Here is a 24864-nt window from a genome sequence, read left to right on the forward strand (position 1 = left end):
CTATAATGGCAGCCATGCTTAAGCGGGGTAATAATTTTGGACTCAAGTGCCAGGAGTGTCAAGTCTGACAGACATGGGCGCTATACAAGACCCACTTTTATTATTAGTAGAAGAAACAGTTAAAATGCCATATACGAACACGCAGTCGAATTTGATAGTATGAAGCAGCTGAACTTTTTACCAATGATTGACAAGCAAACCCTGTCTTACAATCACTCGTTTGATAGTAAAGTAAAAATGTGTTTATTATTAAATTATTTTATTATTTACTATATTTCACCATGTATTTTTTACACATGTAAGTGCAGTTTTGTATATTTTATGTATCTATAAATAGCCAAAAGTTGGGTCTGAGCTGAAATAATTGAAGATATATACATTTAATAATAAATCTTATCAAAATGTACCAGTTGCATATACACATTCTTCTCCTTCTCTTTATTCCCTCCCTCAAAGTATATCTAATGCTTCCAGAGTTTAGAATTGATTCACATAGAATTTGACTTTGAAATGAAATGACTTGGAGAATCTAACATTTACCGGGATTTGAACGATAAATCCACTTTGCAATTATAATTATGATTACATTTACATACTTTTACACAAAAACTATATGATCCTGATTGTAAATTATGTGTCTTGATATTGGTTATTACATTTTTGCTGGTTTTAACATGGAGTTTTATGTTAGGGATCACTTTTAAAGAAATTATGTTTCCAAGAAATATCTAGACATGTCTCTAAAATGATAATCTTAGGAATTTGAGGGTCATATTGTAAATGTTAGAATATTGTTTGCCCATTCTTTGTGATTCATGAACTCAGGATGATGACTACAGAATAGGATGAGAGAGAGAGATAGAAAGTGATGGGTATACATGTAGAGAGAGAGAGAGAGAGAGAGAGAGAGAGAGTAATGGGTACAGAGGAAGATAGAGAGAGAGAGAAAGTGATGGGTATATATATATAGAGAGAGAGAGAGAGAGAGAGAAAGAAAAAAAGTGATGGGTATAGATGGAGAGAGAGAGAGAAAGGATAGGTATATAGATGGAGAGAGAGAGAAAGTGATGGGTATAGATGAAGAGGGAGAGAGAGAGAAAGTGATGGGTATATATGGATAGAGAGAGAAAAAGTGATGGGTATAGATGGAGGGAGAGAGAGAGAGAGAGAGAAAGTGATAAGTATAGATGGAGAGAGAGAAAGTGATGGGTATAGATGGAGAGAGAGAAAGACTTGAGTAATGGGTGTAGATGGAGAGAGAGAGAGAGAGAGAGAAAGTGATGTGTATAATATATATATAAATAGAGAGAGAGGAAAAAAAATAACGGAGAGAGAGAGAGAGGGGGGGGGGGGTCTAAAGGAGGAAGAAACAGTTCTTTCAGAAAGAGAGTGATAAAGGGGCAGACAGATCAAACAGCTAGGGAAGGGACGGTCTACAAAAAGGGGTAAAGGGTAGTTAGGAGCTAGTACGTGGTAATAGGAAATGGCCTGAAATCATATAGTTGTTAACTGAATAACAGTTTATCCATGTTAGATGAAAGAAAGTAGAGAGAGCAGATGTGGACAATGATTGTTGTTCACTTTTTCCTTTTACTATGTTTTATTTAGACTATGTAAACACGTCGCACGTTATCCGGATTAGGGATTGAATGAAACATCGGATCGGATATCGGCCGGATTTGTTGCATGTTGCTGCTGAGCTGAGCCGAGTTCGAGACTAAAAATATATTTGTACGAGATCTAAATTGATATAAAAATGGTCCACTTATCTCTTGTGAGAATGATCAGGTCAAGGGGACCGGACAGATATTGGAGGAAGAGATTCTACCTTGACCAGTCAACGGTAAGAGCACGAAAATTGATCATTTGTGAACATGACATTTGTGGCCAGTCCCACGTGTTTCTTTTCGTGTGTGAGCATGTTTAGCCGAGAGACAGAACTTAAAAATCTATTTTATGCTTGACCAACAATGTCATTGTGGTAACTTAGTAGATCGCAACAATTTAAAGGGGGCAGAATGTATTGCTAGTGCTGGGAATACCGTAAAGATCTAGACTCTAGCATTAATAATAGTGTTGGTAGACTCTAATTCACTTCTTTGCTCCTTTTTCAATTTCAGTTTGCATTTGTTTCATTTTGATTGTTTGCAAGTATCGATGTGTGCTCTGCATTTTGATTCTTTTCTAGCAATACTTTGGCCGTAGGAGGAACTGCTTTTCAGTGGCTGTCAGAGCTGTGAGGAGGGCGTGGCAGAATTCAACCGCCGGCCGCAAGAAGAAAAAGGGACAGATGAGGAGGGTAAGAATGTTACTATACCCAGACGTTGTGTGTCCGGACTAGCCTTAAGGGCTCTCTCGAAATGTTTTTTTTAATGATATTATTCGAGAGAGCCTTAAACGGCTCCCATACCCCTGCACGGAGAGGCATGTAAACAAAACTCAAAAGTGGTCCAAAATCACACTTTCGCGCACCCGACCAATATTGGACAGTGGCTTTGATAAATTTTGTCGTAGTTTTGGTCTTAATTAGCGCTTTAATTTCAAAATCGGATCTAAAAATAACAAAATAAGAGCAATTTTCTTACCAGACCGATACAGCTCAGCTCCCTTTTCACGTGTACCGTGTGAATTCACGATGTCTACACAATGGTGATGACCTCTGACTGGCACTTCCGTAATTGTGGGTAAATTGTGCTGCTTCCGTATAATGCGCTGTATGAGTGTTATTCAGCGCATTATACGGAAGCAGCACATTTACGAAGTGCTAGTCAGAGGTCATCACCATTGTGTAGACATCGTGAATTCACACGGTACACGTGAAAAGGGAGCTGAGCTGTATCGGTCTGGTAAGAAAATTGCTCTTATTTTGTTATTTTTAGATCCGATTTTGAAATTAAAGCGCTAATTAAGACCAAAACTACGACAAAATTTATCAAAGCCACTGTCCAATATTGGTCGGGTGCGCGAAAGTGTGATTTTGGACCACTTTTGAGTTTTGTTTACATGCCTCTCCGTGCAGGGGTATGGGAGCCGTTTAAGGCTCTCTCGAATAATATCATTAAAAAAACATTTCGAGAGAGCCCTTAAGGCTAGTCCGGACAGGTTGTGTATCCGGAAAGTCAATTTAAAGGGAGTGTAGCTTTGCAAATACTGGTTAACGCTATCTACGTCTTCTTTTAGACGACTGCATGGTCGTAAACGAATGGACTAGATAAATGGTAGTCAGCGACTGAATCTTTACATGGTTAGCATTTGCGAAACAGACCGAAATCCTCTTCAGGCTTCAGTTTTGCGATAGCTGTGGTCGCCTCGTCTGTAGTCGTATAATACCCAATTGGTCCTTCGTCGGGCCACACTCCCTTTAAAACAGTAATTTGAAGAAGTTCACAACTTCACACGCAATATTTCATAAATCTATCAAGACTCATGTGGGACAATATTATAAAGGATAAATATTTATGGTGGTTATAGTGCTATGTGATGCACACATATTGTTAAATCCATAGGCAAAAGTGGTTTCTTGAGTTCTGTAAAGCGTCCAGATGCAAAAAAAAGCATCATACCACTGATACCAGTAATATTTTGGCATTGGCATTTGATTGCCATTTACAAATTTGTCACAGAAATGTGACATTCGTTGTTGGTGACAATTTGTATGAAACAGGTCCTCCAGATAAACTAAAATCTTAGATGTGGTTGTTGAAGGTATTAGACTTCATAGCTTGGACTCACAATAGAGAAAATCAAGCCATATATATTGTATTTGTCTATTCTAAAGACCGTCTGCACTAGTTTGGCCAGGAGGGATTAGACCACCTTGCTGGTCAAGTTGACAGGTGGTTATCTCATCTACTCAGCTCTCAATTAACATAAGAAAAAGAGGATCATGGGGGACCAACAGGCACCGATTAGGCATTGTTTGCTATATATAGGGCGCAAGTAGATAAAAGTAGTGCAGTGGGGCTTTAAGATATGAGACATAGCTTGGACTCACCATAGACAAAATCAAGCCATGTAAAATTGCATTTGTCTAAGATCCATCTTTTCTCCTTTTTTGTCATTTTTCCTCTAGCTCTGGAACCTGAGAATCAGTGCCGCTGTCCAGGAGCATGGGTTAACGTATGGACCATTCATTGGAAATCTTTTGAAGGTAAGATTACATTGCTAATCAGTGAATTCTGTAGAAATTAAAACAGGCTTGTTATTTCAATTCAAGCAATGTAAACCTATGTAAGAATTGAGATGATCAGGTGTATGTGTATGCAATGTTTTGATTTTTGTAGTCGCATGAAATGTTTAGCTTTCTAGAAATCTTAGCTTGGTCTTAACCATAAACAGTGGATTTTTCATTTAATCAGCTATGATCAACAAATATATCTAAGTTCCTTTAATTCCATTTTAAGATCAAATTTGATACATGTATCATGATTATCAATGTTTATCTTTCATTTAGAAATTACATAGAATTGACCCAATTTCAATAAAACATCAAAATCCAAAAATGTGTTTCAAAATTTAAAACACATTATGAAAAATTGCTTATATTTAATCCATAATTAACCATGCATAGCCAAGTTAAATTTATGTATTTCTGCTGAAATTATTTTAATGTGATTTTTCTTCTTCCTATTTTTGTTAACAGCACAATATTCGGCTTGACAGGAAGGTCCTTTCTCATATAGCCATCTATGAACCAAAGACATTTAAGGTAAATTCTGAATTTCAAAGATACTACCGAGTGGCTTGCCTGTATTTAAAAAAGTATATATGTGTAAATGTAATCGTCATATGGTATACGATTCATTATGTTACTTACTTTATATCTAGATTTGGTCATTAGTAAATAGTAAACCCGTTAATCTGGATTTCTTTCACCTCTTCGAAATCAATGTTTGTTTTTGAAATTATTTTTTTGCCTCGTCTTTCATTTTCTTCTGATTCATAATCTAAAAAGTGAGAAAAAATAAAAAGGATCATATACCCAAAACAATTCCTTAAATCATCTGTTTAGAGCCAGAAAGGCGTTGACTCTATGGTGAATGTATGAATTAATACCCTTTCTGGGGAGTGTTTCACAAAGATCCCAAGTTGGACTTAACAATTATGAAAAGCCGTTAGCATCTTTAGAAATATTTTGTAAAAGTTATTTTAAATGGCATAAAATGTTGATTCAAATCATTCACATTTCTATTATCAGGGAGATTTCACATGATTTCATAAGTCTAAATACTTGAATTTTTGTTTTTGAATATATGTTATTTTAAGTTCACAAATGACTCTTAGAGTTAAGTTCGACTTAGGATCTCCCCAGCTCTCTGGAGACCGTTTGTTCATGTGTGCTTACATACTGCGATACATGGGTATCTATGTGTGTTAATTATTTTCCAAATTTTTTTGTGCCAATGTCAATGATCTCATCTGTTCTTTCCCATCCATCCAGTGTTTAGCTGAGCTAGCCAGCCAGAAGCACAAGGAAGGACTCTTAGCAACGCTCGCAAAGAACCCAGAGGGCTTCCTATCAGGCCCCGTCACGCAAGACGACCTTTTGGCCGAGAGCGTCCGCAAACTACGACTGAGCTCCAACCCGTCTGCCTCGTCGTGACCTAATGGTCATGTGATCGCAAAAGACTTTGAACAATAACCCAATTCAGTGTGTACTGTAGCTGATGGGAAAGACTGAGAAAAACTGTTGGATTTTTTTGCAGATGGTCAACAAAATGAATCAAACAACTTTTTATATCATATGCCGTTGAGAAATGATGATAATGATGGCCTCTTGTCGCGGCTCTTGCACTACAATGTCTCACAAATTCAACGTTCTTGGTCAGAACATGCATTTCAAATTAAAGATTAAAATGAATTAAGGATCCATCATTATCAACTTGCATGTTCTGTGATTCCAAAGAAAATCTGGAACCATGCATAGCAGTGCTATATATAACACAATGGCACTAACCCTCCAATTGTGTGCATGCACGATGAATTGTATTGCAAAATATGCATTTACCAATCACGTGAACTTTGTAGAGATGAGCTAACATGTATTATATACCTCACTTAAGAAATCCAGCCATCTGATTGGTCGAATTGCATTCATAAACTTCAACTGTTCCTGTAAAATTCTCGGTAACCATGCTTAAAACATTTCAATATTTTTAATAACCATGGTTATTAAAAATAGTTGGTCAGCCTCCATGGTTACCCCATAGGTTTACATGTTAAAAAATGGTTTGAGCGATGGAGGATACCGTATGTGTGCGAAGGATTGGTCGGTAATTTCAATACAATTGAATCTCGATCGATCTTACCGACAATTTTATCTTGCATTGTTGACATGAAGACGAAAATAAACTTCCAAAAACAAAAAAACAACATCTGCCGATAGATCTTGATCTAAGTTCGTGCCAATATGCATTGCAAAAGTAAAAGAAGAGTCCGTATATGGAGCTTTTGCGAAGCATTCATCACACGCGAAGCCGGTTTCAATCCATCTAATGTATATATTGTATAAAGCTGCCAAGCATGTAAACATCGCGCGATGGCCGAGAGGTCTGAGGCGCTGACTTTAGATACATCACCTTTTGTACGCAAGAGTTCGAATCTCATCTTCGACAAAAAAAAAAAAGTATTTTTTATTTTTTATTTTTTAGTCTATTTTTTTTCGGCATATAAAAGTATTAATGACTGCTTTAATATTCGAGAAATAGTTGTTTTTATACGCTCTCGGGAAGGTTAGAATTGGGCTATTCCCCTCGGCACGCCTCGGGTAATAGCACAATTCTAACCTTCCCTTGAGCGTAATAAAACAACTATTTCTCTCAAAGCAGTCATTAATACTATACTATTATATCAAGGATGTGGTTTCAAACTTTCAATCCTATTCTAATGTTTTGGACATAGAATATTATCCTTCGATGTAAATTTTCTCTTTGAAAGGTGCATCATGTAAAGCTACGTGTATCAGTAAATTCATATTATAACTGTGTATACTTGGTGTAACAGTGTATTCTGTTTATGATTTGAATTTTATTGCATTTTATTTTTCATTTCAATCTCTTGACTTTACAGGACAATATATGAATAACATGGTAATGTTACATGAATTTTGAGTGGGTGTCTTTAATTGAAATATGTTTCAAAGAGATACATACGTCCAAGATGAAGAGACCTAAACTATCATCAGGATTTCTGAGAAAGACAGAGAGAGGGAGAGGTAAATGGAAAGAGAGAGAGAGAGAGAAAGAGATGAAAGAAGGAGAATGTAGGAGAGGAAGAAAGACAGACATTGGGAGACAGCTAAAAAGGCAGGATAGGGAAATGGAGAAAGAGAGAAGGAAAGGAATGCAAGGAAGAGGGGATAGAGACATGGGAGTTGGCCAGTGTAACCAAGGTATGAAACAGTTACGGTAATCGACAGGAAAGGGGAAAAAAGGGGAGGTACAAAACAAGATTTACAGAATATGCACATGTAGGAAGTTTGGGAGCGATGAAAAAGATCCAAGTACGACTGGATAGAAAGTGAAAGATTGTAGGCAAGTGTTTATAGAAGTACGTCTTTCTTTAAAAATAAAATACAAGACATCTTGTACGATTGCTAGAAATAAAACAGAACACATCAAACACTATAAAAAGGATCACTTATATCATTACCTTTTATTTACACATATTCTATAAAGTGATTGATATACGCGGACAAGAGCCCGCTTTTCACGGTCGAGTACTTTCGGCAAATATGGAGTGCACATGCAACATCGCATGCATCTACTGCCGACATGAAAATCAGTACAGTGGGACTACATGTAGACTACAAAACTGTAGAAAACCAGAAGAATGTTTAAGCCCTTCTAGGGCTCTGAACAGATGAAATATTAATACTCCACATACATAGGTATAAAATTGTTCATATTTTATGGGAATACATGTACATCATCAAATTTGAAGTGAAAAAAATAATTAATGATTATTAGAAGGCAAGCATGCAAACTATTGATAAATGGTGTTTTTTTAAAAAGAGAATTAGAATAAAATACTGGTAAAGCAAAAATATGTGTCGTAGTGATTGTATACTAGATAAGCATGATTTATAAACTGAAACATAGTCTTAATTATAAGTGAATTAGCAGCAATATCAGTGGGATAACATAGGTAAAATCATAGGGGGTGGCAATGGTCTTAAGAGATAGTAAAAATACTCAGGAATGGGGGCGAGGGGGGGGGGGGGGTGGGCGAGGGCACCCCCCCCCCCCCCCCTCCAAAGTGGAAGGAAAAGTCATCACAATGCAAGTGTCCCTCCCTGTGTCTGCCCGGGGGCTGTGCCACTGACCCTTAATGTGACATAGCACTAATACTTAAGCTTAACAAATTTAGGTAAAACATAAATCATTTTTAAAGTCATATACTGGAGATTATTTGAAAAGATTGTTAGCAAAAAGTGTAATCAAATAAGCTTCTTTTTTAAACATACATGAAGGGATATTATGACGGCCTCTATCTGTTCACCTATTGTGATAAAAGGGTTACGGTAGACCAGTTTCATTTCCACAATGAATGAATTGTACATTATTAATTGTGGAGGAAATCGAGTCTCTGAACATCCCAATGTCTACAAAAAAACATCAGGTTGGCAGATTATTTTTTTTCCAAAGTTCAATAAATCAATATTTCCGCTGCTGATAGCATAAAGTATTATTTTAAACCGGATTCAGAGTCTCATGAAATGATTTCTTATATTCTCAGGAATGTTTCAAGATTTTCACAATTTCTAATTCCTGTAAATTTTCATCACAAATTTGCAACTTTAGCTTCCAAGAAATTACAAGTACCGTACAATATTACTATTTACTAATAATTGTTTAATATGTTTGTTTTTTTCTTCCCGGGGTAGCCTTGTCAGTGTTAATACTATTCTGCAAACATATTATTACCCCTATCTATATCTAAAATATATTGATTTCAGACTGTTGATACACACAAATTATTTAATATTCAAAATTTCCATTACCGGTAATCATTTTTTTCCCTTCATATTATGGTGCATTGTGCTTCTGGTAAACACCAGTGGATGTTAACAGGCGAGGATCCAGGAAATCTTAGGGGTGGGGGCCCAATTTTTTTTTTTTTTTTGCTCCCGAAAATTTAAAAATCACGCCGGCCGAAAATGTCCTCAGTGTAGGGGGGGGGGGGGGGGGGGGGGGGGGGGGTGGTAGTGAGCAAATTTGTGTATTTTTTGGCCCTCAAAAATTTGCACCCCCCCCCTTGAGTGCCAGGGGGGGGGGGGCCAATTCCCAAAAAAGATTAAATTTACAAGTTTTTACAAAAAAAAATTCCAGGGGGGGGGGGGAGGGGGGGGGGGAAGGGCGGCCCCCCCCCCCCCAGATCTGCCACTGGATGTTAACAAAGCTCTGGTTTCAATCATAAAGGTTTCAAACTACAATTACGGTCTGAATAAAATATATCACCAATTAAACAATGTTCAGATTTAAGATTGAATGTCATCAATACAAAATACAGATACTACATTAATCTTTAACATATAAAAGTAAACCTTCCTTCAGTGTCTAGTTTACAGAATACAAAATATGAGCTTTAAATTAGATTCTACTTCAATTATATGGCATCCCAAACAAGTAGCAAAATATGACAATATTAGTGCTGATGTGAGAAATTAATGCAGTTTACTTAAAGACTTTAAAAAATTGAGTAGAGACATTTATTAACTACTTATTAGTGCAAGTTCACAAGTTTAAATCTAAATTGAAACTCTGAAGTCTAGTCTACCTGCTAGCAAAGTCTATTTATTTTTTTATCGCAAATTTCCAAAGGCACTTTATCTGTAAAACCCATTTTATAACCCAATTTGGTGCAAGGATGTAACAGTACAGTGAACTAAAGGATAGACAATAATATAGTGTAGGTACGAGTCAAAACTGTTTATTTCTTCCATGAGGCTCATCTCCCTTCTATGCACGTTGACTGGTTGGTCTGTGTGTAAAAATCCATTTTACTCACGGTCAGTTTAATTAGCAGCAGAAGTATGGGCTGTACCATAAACTGAATATTTCAATCACTTGTTACATCGTCCGTTCAAAGGCAGAAAGGCATCGACTATTTAACTTGTATTATTCAATAAAGGGTTAAGCCCTTTTGGCTAACAACAGATGACACGATCCAGTAATATCAAGACGATGTTAACAAAACATACCTTATGGTCATTGTGTGCGACTGGCTTCATAGATGCTGGTGTGCATTAAAAAAAAGCCCCACAGCATTAAAAATAATAATTATAATTTTTACCCAGGGTAGCCTCATTGGTATCAATACCGTTCTCCCTGAGGGCCCTGCAATCATATTATTACCCGACATAGCAGCAGCAAATCAATAAATGAATTACTGCATATACCACATACCTGAAAACCACATTTGGGGGAGAGGATCCCTATTGTGATATACACAGGAGACATGGGAACAGAACATCCTTTATAAGTGTTTAGTATAAAGAAATGGCAATGACTTGTATAAATAATTGTCTCATTAATCATTTAACATAACTATAATTACTACATATATATAATCTTTTTATCTATTTACAGTACAAATATCAAAGCTGATGAAATTTTGGAGGATTTCATTTTTACAGTTTACCTGTATTGGATGGAGGTTGGTAATTATTGTTCAGCATGAAAGTTCACTCACTCGGCAAATTTGACAATACAGGCAATTTTGGTTACGATGGTAATCATCCGTAAAGTGTCCATTGACGAGGATGCCAGGTGCCAGTGACATAAATGAGAAAAATGAGATGTCTCCAAATTAGCCTATATCGAAGGGTCAGTGACACAAAGACGTAACTCTATTTTGGCCATTTTGAGAAAAAGTATGTGTCACTGAGCACTTGGGCCTTATTAAGGAGTTACGTTTATGTTTCACCAGCCATTGACTTCAATGGGGTGTTGGGTGGATTTAAGTCTTTGTGTTTCCTGGAAAGCCCACATTTTTCTGAACATTATGATATCAAATACTCATTTGGGGAAATATGGAGTTACGTCTTTGTGTCACTGAACCCTCGATACGTAACACACGAAGACTAGCACGGTGGTGGCCACACTACAAACACTACACTGCAGTAGAATCAGTCATGCATGACATACTGGAGGAGACAACGAAAATACAACAGGTACATTGGTGAACACCGTAATGGCATAGAGATTGAGAGACGACACCAACATTGTGATGCACTGTATGTGAGGGTACATACATGCTCTTATAAAGAGTTGCAAGTTATTTGCGATTGATATCAATCGCAACTGTACCGGTACATAAGAGGAGAGTGCAAACTTGCGACTGATTCGGATCAATCGCAAATCTTTGTAAGACAGGGCCCTGGGTAATAATAATAATACTGTAAGCGCTTCGGCCACTTCCTGGTAAAGCGTTTTATATTAAAGAAACGGGTATCATTATTACAAGACATGAATGCACTAGGAATGCAATGCACCACGGGCGAGAGAGCGTGAACATGGCATAACAAAGGCTAGATGTTGGTAAACCGACACATGTGACATAGTTTTACAGATAGAGGTGATATTACATGATCGACTCGTTATACAAGCAGAGGAATGTACCTTAAAAAGAACCCAAATGGTAAAAGCCACTCCGTTCCTCTTTTAACAAGTAAATAGCTCCACTTCACACACTTTACTGCACCCCTCAGAGATTTAATTTTTCGCTGTAAAAAATATGAGGCTTTGTAAAATGTGATTTGAGGACAGTACCTCACTACATGTACAATTAACAACTAAATTATTCACACCCCTTGTAATTTGATATTTTTCAACTTTTTCTTTTTTTTAAACTCAAGAATAAAAGGCAGACTGGTTTAATTGGGGCCTTTGGTGAATACATGTAGATGTTAGCTTCAATATGTCATATTCTCAAGAAATATAAATCGGAACAAATCAATTTTCCACATACTTAAAAACAAAAAATTGGTAAGGGTATGAATAATTTAGTTGTTTACTGTAGGCCTTTGCACGACTATTCTACGACACATGCTCTGGCTATCATTGCTCGGCTAACTATTCCTTACACCAACTTTAACCCGCACCAAACACTACACCTAACCTGAAACCTAACCCTAACCCAAAATAAAAGAAGAAATAAAGCCCAGACCAACTGTCAGCTCAGCAAATGTTGCCAGACCAAATGAAGTAAGAAAAGATGGAAAAAATGCAAGTGTCAGATCATCTGCATGGCACTTTCTGGAAGAGGATTCACTTCATATTAAATACTAGCCTAACATCATTCAGATTCCCTTTTAATTTTTATGAATCCAAGTAGGTCTATGATGCTTTGATGGTTTATTCTACCTAACTGCTAAGAAAGTATGTGTATGCTTGTATGTAAGTAACAAATGGACCGATGGCTTTAGGTCCTCTCTGAGGGACTCAGTAATACAGATTAATGCCTTACCAAAGGGCATGAGCGCACCAATGACCTCCCAATTACGAGACGACTCCTCCACGGTTACCACAACAACCATGACTGTCTGTAGCAAGTATGATCTATTACACCAAATACCGGGAATACTTACCATGAAAATAATGATTCATAGTAATTATGTTCACTTCTTGTAATTATCTTCACATTTCACACATATTCATCAATGTCTCTCGGCTTCTAATGACCTGTAGATTACTTTTCCTGGCTGTAACATTCAAGGAATTACCTCCTACTGGTACCCTTTTAATTCACCTGGGTCAAGTGTGGCAAATGTAGACTGATGTCTTGCTACAGGACGTTAACCATTACCTCAACCTTTTCTTCATGAGACCGTCACTCGTACAAGTTCACAGATATCCCATTGAAACGTGTCCTAATTTTAATACACACATTTCAGTGGGATGTCAGGGACCTTGTACCTAGGACAGGTTTGTGAAATGCTACCCTCATTACAAATACCCCCTCTCAAAATTCCACCAGCTTTGCCGCCGACGCTTACAAATTAAATGTCTGTTGCCAAAGTCCATGCTCCCTATCAGTCTGTATTGGCTATGCTACGCAGTACATATTTGACTGTCCACGCAAACGCCGCAAAGCCCACGATGACAAGCACGTTGGCCATGGTGCTACCGACGATCCCAGCGGGTCGTTCCGCAGGGGCGTTAAAGTTATTCGTCCTTGTCCTCATCTGACTGTGGTCCGGGGACCTGTTGGCGTTGGATTCGGAACGCTGTTTGAGATCCTCTTCTTCTTTCTTTATTCTCTGCCTTATTTCCTGCAAAGAAGGATAGATTTGTTGATAAAGTTGAGTTGATAAAGAAGTTGTATTCCGGTTATGCGATTGCATTGTGAAATTAACATTGTGGAATCGATCAGAAAAGGTTGATCATAGCATATAAGTATTTGTGTGTACTGCAAGGTGCTGGAATCTTCAAAATTATAAGAAATTTGGCCCAGTCTTGGTAAAGTAACAAGCACCGTACACAGAAAGATGTATATGGGACTACAAGAAAAATCTGTCCTGATTGTTATGATGTTACATGCCAGATATAGAATATTAAGGCATTTGAAGAGCCATATTTTTCAGGGAACATTTTTTATCTGATGTTCTTCCACACTTGCATAATACAATTATAACGCTCACAAATTATTTTTCACCTCTTCCCAGAACTCAACCTTCTCTTTAAGTTTAAAATTCATACTACTTTCATGGTAATAAACTAGTTTATTTAACACTCACCTGAAAACGACAATATACCGGTACATAATTGGGCAGAAAAATCTAACTAAAAATGCAGAATAGTTTATGACATCTAAACTGGATCTCCAGCAAAAGTTGAGAATAGATATCAAGTTTTATAGACCAATTTTGGATTTCACGGTTATATCAACATTTTCTAGTAAAATGGTTGGATTGTACATAAAACCTCTCTAAGAATACTTTAAAAACATATTAGAATGTCTCAGGCAAGATGATTTTCATTTAGGGTACCTAAAGACAAACTTGCTTTCTTATTTTTTTTTCTCTTTATTTTGGAGGTTCAGTTGGCTCATGCTCATAAAAAAGTTGCTAGGCTTACAATTTTCTGTCCCTATATATTTTATTGATTCTTCATCATAGACCCCAACCTGCTGAATACCATGAATGACTTTAACCCTCTGTTTAAAGCGGGACTGCACTACTTCTAGTTACTTGCACCCTCTATACACCGATACGGGCGAATTTTCATGGATGTGAGCCCTCTACGTTTATCATTACACGCTGGGGGGCTTCTATCAGCTTGCGCTTTCATCTTGCATGCAACGATCATTGCTTTCTCACAGACAAACCACTTATTATTCCTTGCCGCTTTCGGACATTTCAACTTCATTTTGTCTAAATTTATTTCATTTACGATGGATGAATGGGTAGATGATGTCCGTCATTGGCGAGTTTTGCGTGCGTTTTCGGCAATAAGTTTGGGAGACGCCGTTGTAACGGTGCCCCACATATTCATTATCGTGTATGTTAACATGCAGATGATTTTATTGAATTGAAGAGAGTGAGAGACGGAATGATTTAGAGTTAGAATATAAATAATTCAAGGAATTTTAGCTAGCTGGAGCAGAGTTGTGAGTTCGATCTTACGGTACGGAGGCACTCTCACCACACCGCCAGTAGATGCGGGCCTAAGTACGAACGAGCTCTCGCTCATTCAACTTTCCCATTCAGGTGCTATCCAGAAGCCCCCCAGCTGCCCCCCAACTGTAGCGCCACTTACGGCGGCTTGCGTGGAAGGTCGCCCAAAGTGTATTTGTGTATACAGCCAACAATGCCTAAGCAGTACCCGTTGATCCCCATGGTCCCCTCATTCTTGTGTTAATTAAGAGCTTATATGATGAGATAACCACCTGCCAGTGACCAGGCAGGGAGGTCTAATCCCTCCTGGCCAAACTAGTGCAGATAGCCTTTAAAACAAATCATGCTATACAGGGTATATACAAAATTTGGTAATGGAATTTAAAGAGTAATTAACATGAATACATGATACAAATTCAAGGTAATAGCAAATCAATGAGCCTATTCTTAATAACGATTACATTTCCACAAACAAATGTTATAGTGAAAGAGATTCCTTGAAACAATTCTAATTAATATTGTTTCTTTATCAGTAAGAAGTCTTTTCCTTAAAAATAGGGTATAAATGCCCTTTGCAATATAACTTGTATTTATATTGAATACATTTTGAGAAGGGGTTACATTAGGAGAGAGGATATTATTTGTACTTACTTTTGCAGTGTCTGGGAAGAGCTCTAAAAATGTTGAATTTTTTATATTGAAGGCTCCGCTATCATGTGCAAATTGCCTTTTCTGTGAATGACAAAGAAAAATGAACAAATTATGAATATGGGGACGAGAAAATAATCTTCATATAGTACCTACATACTTTCAGTCCAGGAATGTCAGGCCAATTAGAAGGCTGTTACAGCAGAAGCACATACCTGCCAACAATTGAAAACAAGAAATCTGTACCCTTAACAGGCGATCGCACGGCCTTACCATGGCCATGTATCCAGCGGATGTGTAACTGGCAATATGGGGTAAATCTGTACAAAACAGCGATTGTGCAGCCATTCAACCCACGCAATACGCAAACTCTCAAATCGCAGCTCATGGTAAAACAAGCCAAATTTCACTTTAAGAACAACTAGATGGAATTCGACTGCGTGCAGTCGAAAATGATGCCTCCGTCATAGAGCAATTTTACAAACCAAAACAGAAGAAATTTTTCGAATTCAAGTTCAATAGTAATCCATTGACAGGTTCTCAGAATATCGTGATTACAAGCAATTTCTCATATACATATATGACCCTTTGATCTTTGACCTCATGACCCTAAAATCTACTCAGTTCATTGGCTCTGCAAGATGTCCTGAGTTAAATAGTAATCCATCTGTCAGTTCTAATGAGAATGCGTTCACAAGCTATTTTTGCATACATAATGAGCCCATGATCTTTGACCTTTGACCTTATGAACCAAGAATCTACTCAGTTCATTGGCTCTGCAAGTAACATACATGACCTAATTTTGGCAGGAATACAGACGGACGGACGGACAACCCGAAAACATAATGCCTCCGGCTACTTCGTAACGGAGGCATAAAAATTTAGGTCCTAAAAATTCAGAGAATCAGAATATTCTGATGAAAATGGAACAGTTGGCAGGTATGGAAGCATAATCCAGGGCCCTGTCTTACAAAAAGCTGTGATTGATCCATGTTGATTGCAAGTCCTCCAATCAATCAAACTTAAAGATAAACTTGAGTTCTGGTAATGCGATTGCATTGTGAAAGAAAAGGTGTGGAATGGATCAGAAAAGTTGATCATATAGCATGTAAGTAATGGTGTGTAATGCAAGGTTCTGGAGTCATTAAAATCATCATAAATTTGGCAGAGTCTTGGTAAAGTAACAATCACTTACACAGAAAGATGTATATGGGACAACACACATGGTGTCGGGGCTAGTACTACCCTGATTTCCTTATCTTTCTATGCTCATTACTCAGCCAGTATACATTTTCTTCCAAATTTTTTTGGCACATGACATTTATTTGTAATCTTGAACATTCAGTGTAAGTTTCGTTAGATTCTGTGAGAATTCATTTTCTTTTTTTTACCAGAACTCAAGTTTATCTTTAACTAAGAAACTCCTACATGTATCTCTTTAGTACAGAGCTGCGATTGATATCAAGTTATGAACGATCTGAATCTATCGCAACTGATTATATGACAAGGGTGCAGAGTCTCTGATGTAGACAAAATAATTGTAAAAGAATTTTGTGGATATTTACAATAAATTACCAGATTTAATGCATTGTCACATTTTATTTTGGCGATGAGAGAACAATAAATTATGTGATTTAGAGAGATCTGTTACGACTTTTTCACATTGACAAACTATTTTCTTATTACCATGAAATCCCTGAAGATTAATGCAAGACTCACTTATGTTGTACTGCTATCTTACAATTAACATAAAAAATGTACAGTCTGTATTAGTATATCAAGGAGATTTAGGGTGATTCAAAAAGTTACAGGAAGTGATGACTTCTTGCAATCAATATGCTTTAAGTGTTGAAGAGTATACATCTAAAGGCCACACAAGTAAAGTAAACCGGCCTCATATAAGCAGTTAATTGCTTGATAGACTCTATCTGTATCAAGGATAATCAATTGACCTTGAAGGTACTTAATCCATATAAAAAACATTGACATGATAATAGCATTACAGAATATGTTATGTTTACTATTGTCTGCTTTAGGTTGATACATTATGTTAGCCTTATATAGGGTCCTGTGACAAATGAAATTATTAGAGTCAGTTGCAAGCCCTTCAGCAGTAATTTTCCTTACAGAGTCTATATTCAATAGTTACATGAACTAAAGTGAAATTGAAGGAAAAAAAATACTGATGGATGGATGGCAGACATGCAAATTTCTTTTCTTCGTAAATTAATTAACTCTAGCTTTAGAGTTACGGTACATAGCCTAAAAGACAATATTTGCACCCTTTGAAATACAGTGAACCCGATTAGACAAAGATGGAGATCTGGGCCCTGTCTTAATACAAAGAATTGCGATTGATCCAAATCAATCGCAAGTTTAAAGTCTCCTATCTCTTATGTACATAGTTGTTATTGATATCGACTCTTCGAAAGACGGGGGCCCTGGAGAATATTAAGACATGGAGTGGAATGACACTGCAAGAGTATACTAGAATATCAGAGAACTCGATGTGTGGACAAATTGTTGCAATCTACCTCTGAGCTGGAAGAGGATACCTTACTAGCTAGATAGATTAAACTTACACATGTACACTGAACATTATCATCGTTCAGTTCAGTGCATGTAGATGCTGTGCCTGAGCTTTCAGGGTGAAATGGTCAATAAATACACTATACATCAACATTATATGAAGAAGAAAAAAGCTTTTTGTAGGAATTCTCACTTGTATGGCTTTCCAGTCACAAAACACAATGATGAAGTAAATTTGCATTTGATTATCTTGAACAAACAATTTTATGGGGTATAGCGGATCATTCAATTGACTCTCAATCCAAGGGATGAGGGTTCGAATCCCAGCCCAACATCGTTTGGCAAGACATTAATCCACATTTGCCACTCTCCACCCAGGTGTTAAATGGGTCCCAGCAATTACTGGGTTAATAGTAATTGCAGGGCCTTCAGGAAAAACAGCATTGGTGCAGATGAGGCTTCTCTCGGTTGAAAAACAAAACAAACAACAACAAAAACTTTTTTTTAATTATTTAAAAAAAATAAATTATTATGGACAACATTTGTTCCTTCTTTTTCATCCACAATCTTGTTAGAAAAATTATATGAGGCAGTTTATTTGACTTACAACAAAGTCTGTTGTTTCTATGCTGCCCCATGTCGGGTTCTTCTCGACCATGAAGCTGAGTAAACCGGTTAGGATGGTGGATACAGACCAGGCTGGATTCCAAGTGTCAGGATGAAAATCACTAATAGACAGACATAACCTGGAAAAAGAAAAATGTAGAAAATAGAGTGTTATAATTGCATTACCGGTATATACAGTAAGGTCCATTTAATTTACAATTTTACATAGGCACTGATACCCATTTCTAATACACATTTATCATCTATAGTAATTATGTGATAAACCTATTTGGTCTTTTATTATACTAGTTTCTCACAGCTGGCCTCATTGATTATTAAGAATCAATTTAATTTACATAAGCACTAAAGCCAATTTTGTTTTCAGTTTTCATGTGCAGAAGGTCTTGGTGGAAATACCATTAATGGGCGTACAATTCTCGCACGCAGTAAAACCGTTATTCTGTCAAGAATTATCCTATATAGTCTCTGAGAGTCTTCAGGTGAGGAAAATGTAAGATGATGACTTTACCGTATGAGAGGATGGGTAGAAAATGCCGAGAAGGCCTATTGGTCATAAAACTGAAGGCTAATCATAATGATTGACACCATCTGTTATTGGGTGAACAATTAAATGGTGTTAAATTTCCCATGAGAGCCTATTACTATTTGTCTTTATAAATGAATAAGTTTTGTTAGATCATCGAGTTAAAAATTATTTTATGTTTTACAAGAATTCAAGATTATCTTTAATTGGAATTACCTTGTATTTGTCTTGAACCTTCCATTGGGTGTGGTCATGTAAATGCTAGGAGGTTTGAAGGGGAATTCCCTGGGAAACACCAGCTTTCCATGGTATAGTCCTCCCTCGTAAGGAGTTTCCTTGGGGCCTCGTACAACATAATGCCTGTAAATTAAAAGTAATAGCAAGAGTGATTTACAAACAAATATTCAATCATGTAAAATTAGATAATGGAAGGAGTATGAACAGGGGGGCGTTTCACAAAACTTGTCATCAGTGACAAATGACATATTTTGTTATAAGCTACTGAAATCCTTGCTTCTGATTGGTTATCAGCAGATTTGTCACTGAATTTTGTCACTTGTCATTGAAAAAAGGCTTTGTGAAAGCCTTCCTGGGCTTGATGAAGGGCTCTAAGGATCTTAGATGCACTCTGGTACAATCTGACCCATATTTTTAGGCATCGTCACACCAATTTGATGACTAATATTCCATAAATGATATTAGTTGAGAATGGAGATATACCTGTAGTTACTTTTCAAATGTGTACAACAAAAATTTGACCCAGTCGCTGTTACAACTTTAATACCTTTTTTTGTACCACACTGGTAATACATGTAGCACTTTCAGTATAACTCTAAGAATGAGATTTTCTTTAGAATCAAATCAGCATTCTTGTGGAATTAGTGTAATTATAATGTGTGATAAATATCCTATTTCAGTTCCTCTTTTGGTATTAAAGGGAAAGTCCACCCCCAAAATAAGTTTGTTTCGATAGAGGCAGAATAATAAGAAAATCAGGTGAGTGAAAGTTTGAGCAAATTCTGAATGAAAATAAGAAAGTTATGAATTATTGAAGTTGTGATCAATCAAATACAAATTGGCAACTCTGTGACGTATTATATGAGCTCTCCTTCATTTGCTTTGTGCATAATATTCCATAAAATCATGTTTTCTTCGTTATTGATGACGGAATATATATTTGTTCCTTGCAGGGGGAGTATAGAAACATATTTGCAATTATTATATTTAGGGTGCATGTATGGTTGAAATTTTTCTTGAGGGAAAATGAAAATTTTAGATTTTTTTAGTACTGAGCAAATGGAAGTTGAGCTCGCATGATACGTCATAGAGTTGCCAATTTGTGTTTGATTGATCACAACTTCAAAAATCCTAACTTCCTTATTTTTAATCAGAATTTGCTCAAACTTTCACTGACTTGTTTCTCTCATTTTTCTACTCCTATTAAAACTAACTTAATTTCAGGGTGGACTTCCCCTTTAAGGAAAAAAGTTTCACCATAACAAGACACATAGATTCATACACAAAATGTGATGTTCTGCAATCTCTCCCTCTCCCTATTTGAAAAGAATATGACAATAAAGTATGAACCATCCAGGTACTTGCCCTGAAATTATCCGTTCAAGAGTTTGTACGTAATGTACATGTGTAGATTACAAATCATATTTCAATTAGAAATAGGACAATTAGAAAAAGAGACAAAAGTGTAAACTTCATTTAGTACTACAAATCTACAGACTTTCAAAGAGAGGAACAAAGAGAAAGAAGCTTGAACAGAATCACAAGCTAATGAAAAAAGAAAAGGAAAAGAGACGACAGAGAAGAAAGAAGAGAATATTTAATTTTACCATTCCAGGATATTTGATGGCAAAGGCTCAGCTGTAACGTAAGGAACCGGATCTTTCTTGAGTCTCATGTAGTCCTGCTTTAGCCTTGCCGAAGCCGTCGTGTTCACTCTTTTGCTCATCTTGTGTTCCAAAGTGTGAGTCTCTTGATCAGTAAGGTCCAGTCAAATTGGCAATCGAACTGCTGATTTGTAAAGTGTAGCTTACTTCTTCCACTTCCAATATTCAATCAATTGGCTACATGTACATGTACTGAAAGCTCTTTTTGTTTTCAGTCCAGTTTCTGTTTCCAGGGGCTTCAAAGAGTTTCGAAGATAAGTTATTGGAGTGTCTTGACACAGGTCCGAACACTTATTACTTCTTGGGTCCACTGAAATACAGGAAAAGCTTTGTGTTCATAAGGTCAGGACAGTATCTCGAGCTGGGCATTCTGCATCAGTCAGATCAGAGTGTATGTGTGTTGGTGGATCACTGGTGTGAACAGATCTTCTTTCACAAACTCAAACAGTTCCAAGCTTCCAACATGGATGGAGTCGTCCTAGCTAGCCCTACCTCTCACTCTCTCTCGTGTTTTACATCACTTGATCTGATGAAAAAAACAAAAAAAGGACAGTTATACAACAATGTCGATTTATATGTTGTTTTTTTAAGGGTCAGATATTCTGTCTCCCTTTCAATGACTTTTAACACAATTAGTCTAGACCATGACCATCTACAACATTTTACTTCATCCTTGACTTTAGCCTACAATATATTCTAATCTAATACACACACACACACTAAAAAGTAGGCCCCCTCTCACTTAAATTTGAAGCCACTCAAGCAGATCGGCCAATGGGAGCGCAAATTCTAAATGTACAGCGCTCAATACGTAAATTTCTACATGCCAACAGAGCAAAAATATGAAGAGAAGACCAGAAACTACGCCCTCTCACTCTCAGTCTCACATTTCCTGGCGAAAATCATCCAACAACGGTGGAAAACGCCATAAAACCTAACAACAACAACATAGTTAGCTCTTACCAGTATATCCTACATCACATGGCTACAATTCATGCAGATTCTCTATTAAACATGTTGAAAGTCAACACTTAACATCACAGCAACACAACTGTTCATGTCGCAAGAGACATGTCAATGCAAATTGCGATAGGCCTATCAGATATCTGGATGCACACAAAAGTCACAGCATGCAGCTTGCGGAACAGCCCGCAAAAATTGACACTGAAAACTCACACCAACTGCGAAAATTTTCATACCACAATTATCAATATCGTAAACTCCATATAAACTCATTATAACCTTATAATAATTAATGACTGAATATGTATCTAATGCTGGAAAATACCTTTTTACTTTGTCGATCTCTCACTCAATAGGCGTTCGTAGTACTAGTAGGCGCAGCGTACGTTTAGACTTTAAAGCTCCAACGTAACGTTAATGGCTATATAAGGTACCTACCAGCCGTTCCATCTATGCAGTGGCCTTTTCTCCGTGCAATTAGTGTATTGTTGCTAGTTTTAAAATATGAGAACGGCTGTAGAGAGACTGGCCCATTCAACCAACACAACCCAACATTACAGCTGCTAGCTGATGCATCTCGACTCCACGGATGACTTTTTATCTTCGAAATAGCAGAATGTTAACAAAGTAAGTATGTGTAGATCAATGCCTGGCTGATGGCCGAAATTCAGACCAATGAACCCTACAAATTAAAGTACTTAGTAGGTCTAGATGTAATTTTGAAGCCCGAATTCAGTCTCCGACTTCCATTTTTCCACAGTGGACAGTGCAGCAGTACAGACAGTGCCAGAGTGGATGCTAATGAATTTGATCACTGCATCCATCCATATACCTTTACCTTTACCGCAAATACTGGAAGAATGCTGAGACAGCAGTCGAGCTTCCAGGTCTATCTTCTTGTACTCATACTCTTTAGTAATAATTCTCATTATCAAATCCGTTATTCATCCATGTCACATGTACGAAAAGAGGACCTGTGTAGCTATGCAGAAACATTGCATTGTTAAATTGTTCACGACCTTTATCTCAAAGTGGCCAATTAATTCAATTCCATATAAAACAATGATGTGTCTTTAAGTCATTGATTTGGCTTTATTCTCATGAAACATAACAACAACACTTCCGTGTCGCCCCACCCTGCTTGTCGTGCTTGTGTTTGGGTTTTCTGTTTTAACAATTAAATTTAGATCTACAAGTTTTTTCTTCATGTCTTTAGATCTAGGGTCTAGATTAAGTTATTCAACCACCACTGGAAATAACATTTCCATCATTATTCATTCTGTACCAACGTGCTGTCCTAATGTCACGTTTTATTTTCAGGTGCTCAAGATGAGGATGTCACGTACATTCCAGTGGTTTCTCACCCGCTTTCTCTTATGCATCCCAATATTCTCTTTCTGCGGATTTGTTCTACTCCTTTCATCATGCAATGTAACTGAAGACTCCCCCAGAAAACCCTGCCCGCGGGAGAGCTCGAACCAAAATCAATTAAGGACGTTGGACGACAGTGGGGGCGAAAAACCACTTTCAGCATTTTTAGTCATACTGGTCATGTCCGGACCGAAACTCTTAGCAGGACGTCAAGTTTTACGCGACACGTGGCTGACATTACGAACAAGCGACATGATCGTAAAGTTTGCAATTGGCACTGCCAACTTGCCAGCGGAGCATCTGGAAGCCTTAGAGAGAGAACAGAAAGAGTATAATGATCTCCTATTCTTGCCAGACCTTGAAGACAGTTTCCTCGCTTTAACTCAAAAGTTGATTGATATGTTTGTATGGCTGGATCACAATGTGAGTTATAAGTTTGTGCTGAAAGTAGACGATGATTCCTTTGTTAGACTTGACGCCTTGACGAAGGAGCTGCCGCAGAAGAGCCAAGAGAAACTCTTCTGGGGGTTCTTTGATGGACGTGCCCGGGTACACAAGACTGGCAAGTATGCAGAGGCAGACTGGGTGTTGTGCGACCGCTACCTTCCCTACGCTAAAGGCGGTGGCTACGTCCTCTCCGCAGATCTAGTGCACTTCGTCAGCTTGAACGCAAAGTACCTCAAGAAATACAACGGCGAGGACGTATCGCTCGGATCTTGGCTGGCGGCAGTGGAAGTTAATCGTCAACACGACACACGCTTTGACACCGAATATCTGTCGAGGGGCTGTTCAAACACCTACCTGATCACGCATAAACAGACGCCAGACGATATGAGACAGAAATGGAAGCATTATAAAGACACAGGGCATCTGTGCTCTCAGGAACTTCAGACGAGACCTTCTTATATTTATGATTGGCAAAAGCCACCAACAGAATGTTGCATAAGAAAAAATGGTATACCATGATAAATTTTCAAGGATCTTAACAAATTCTACATCTAGTTTGACTTCTTCCAAAATTTGGTGCTACCAGTATATCACTTTTTATTCTTCTCTTTTTGTGCAGTTTATACATTGTACATTAAGCATTTACTGATCCTATGCATGCCATAACTTAGTCCAAATTAATAATAATTTCTCGATGTAACCTACAAATTCCAAGGATTTGTTTTTATGCCTCCGTTACGAAGTAGCCGGAGGCATTATGTTTTCGGGTTGTCCGTCCGTACGTACGTCTGTACGTACGTACGTCCCGTTCTCGTGATCGCGTTATCTGAAGAACCGATTGATGGATTCCTGCCAAACTTTGGTCATGTATGTATCTTGCAGAGCCAATGAACTGATTAGATTTTGTGGTCACAAGGTCAAAGGTCAAAGGTCACAGGGCTCATTATGTATGCAAAAACGGCTCGTGATCGCGTTATCTGAAGAACCGATTGATGGATTCCTGCCAAACTTTGGTCATGTATTTATCTTGCAGAGCCGATGAACTGATTAGATTTTGGGGTCACAAGGTCAAAGGTCAAAGGTCACAGGGCTCATTATGTATGCAAAAACAGCTCGTGATCGCGTTATCTCAAGAACCGATTGATGGATTCCTGCCAAACTTTGGTCATGTATGTTACTTGCAGAGCTGATGAACTGATTAGATTTTGGGGTCACGAGGTCAAAGGTCACAGGGCACA

General features: G+C 37.5%; 3 protein-coding genes across 3 annotated transcripts; 2 read left to right on the plus strand and 1 right to left on the minus strand.

Moving 5' to 3' along the window:
• The first annotated feature begins 1684 nt into the window (after window positions 1-1684).
• On the plus strand, window positions 1685-5910 carry LOC115924556 (39S ribosomal protein L20, mitochondrial-like). Its single transcript, XM_030986976.1, has 5 exons — window positions 1685-1843; window positions 2189-2299; window positions 4073-4150; window positions 4643-4708; window positions 5441-5910. The coding sequence occupies exons 1-5, from the start codon at window positions 1757-1759 to the stop codon at window positions 5600-5602; spliced, it is 504 nt and encodes a 167-aa protein (XP_030842836.1). The 5' UTR covers window positions 1685-1756; the 3' UTR covers window positions 5603-5910.
• Window positions 5911-12039: 6129 nt separating this feature from the next.
• Window positions 12040-22229, minus strand: LOC115924558 (ubiquitin-conjugating enzyme E2 J2-like). Its single transcript, XM_030986978.1, has 6 exons — window positions 22134-22229; window positions 20789-21371; window positions 19161-19304; window positions 18402-18540; window positions 15269-15349; window positions 12040-13273 (listed from the first exon to the last, which is right to left on the minus strand). The coding sequence occupies exons 2-6, from the start codon at window positions 20905-20907 to the stop codon at window positions 13034-13036; spliced, it is 723 nt and encodes a 240-aa protein (XP_030842838.1). The 5' UTR covers window positions 20908-21371; window positions 22134-22229; the 3' UTR covers window positions 12040-13033.
• Window positions 22230-22338: 109 nt separating this feature from the next.
• On the plus strand, window positions 22339-24313 carry LOC115924557 (beta-1,3-galactosyltransferase 6-like). The gene is made up of 2 exons (XM_030986977.1): window positions 22339-22435; window positions 23129-24313. Exon 2 carries the CDS (start codon window positions 23138-23140, stop codon window positions 24143-24145), a length of 1008 nt encoding a protein of 335 aa, XP_030842837.1. The 5' UTR covers window positions 22339-22435; window positions 23129-23137; the 3' UTR covers window positions 24146-24313.
• Window positions 24314-24864: the final 551 nt, after the last annotated feature.

Source organism: Strongylocentrotus purpuratus, unplaced genomic scaffold (genome assembly GCF_000002235.5).
Source record: "Strongylocentrotus purpuratus isolate Spur 01 unplaced genomic scaffold, Spur_5.0 spur5_scaffold_16, whole genome shotgun sequence".
Taxonomy (NCBI): domain Eukaryota; kingdom Metazoa; phylum Echinodermata; class Echinoidea; order Camarodonta; family Strongylocentrotidae; genus Strongylocentrotus; species Strongylocentrotus purpuratus.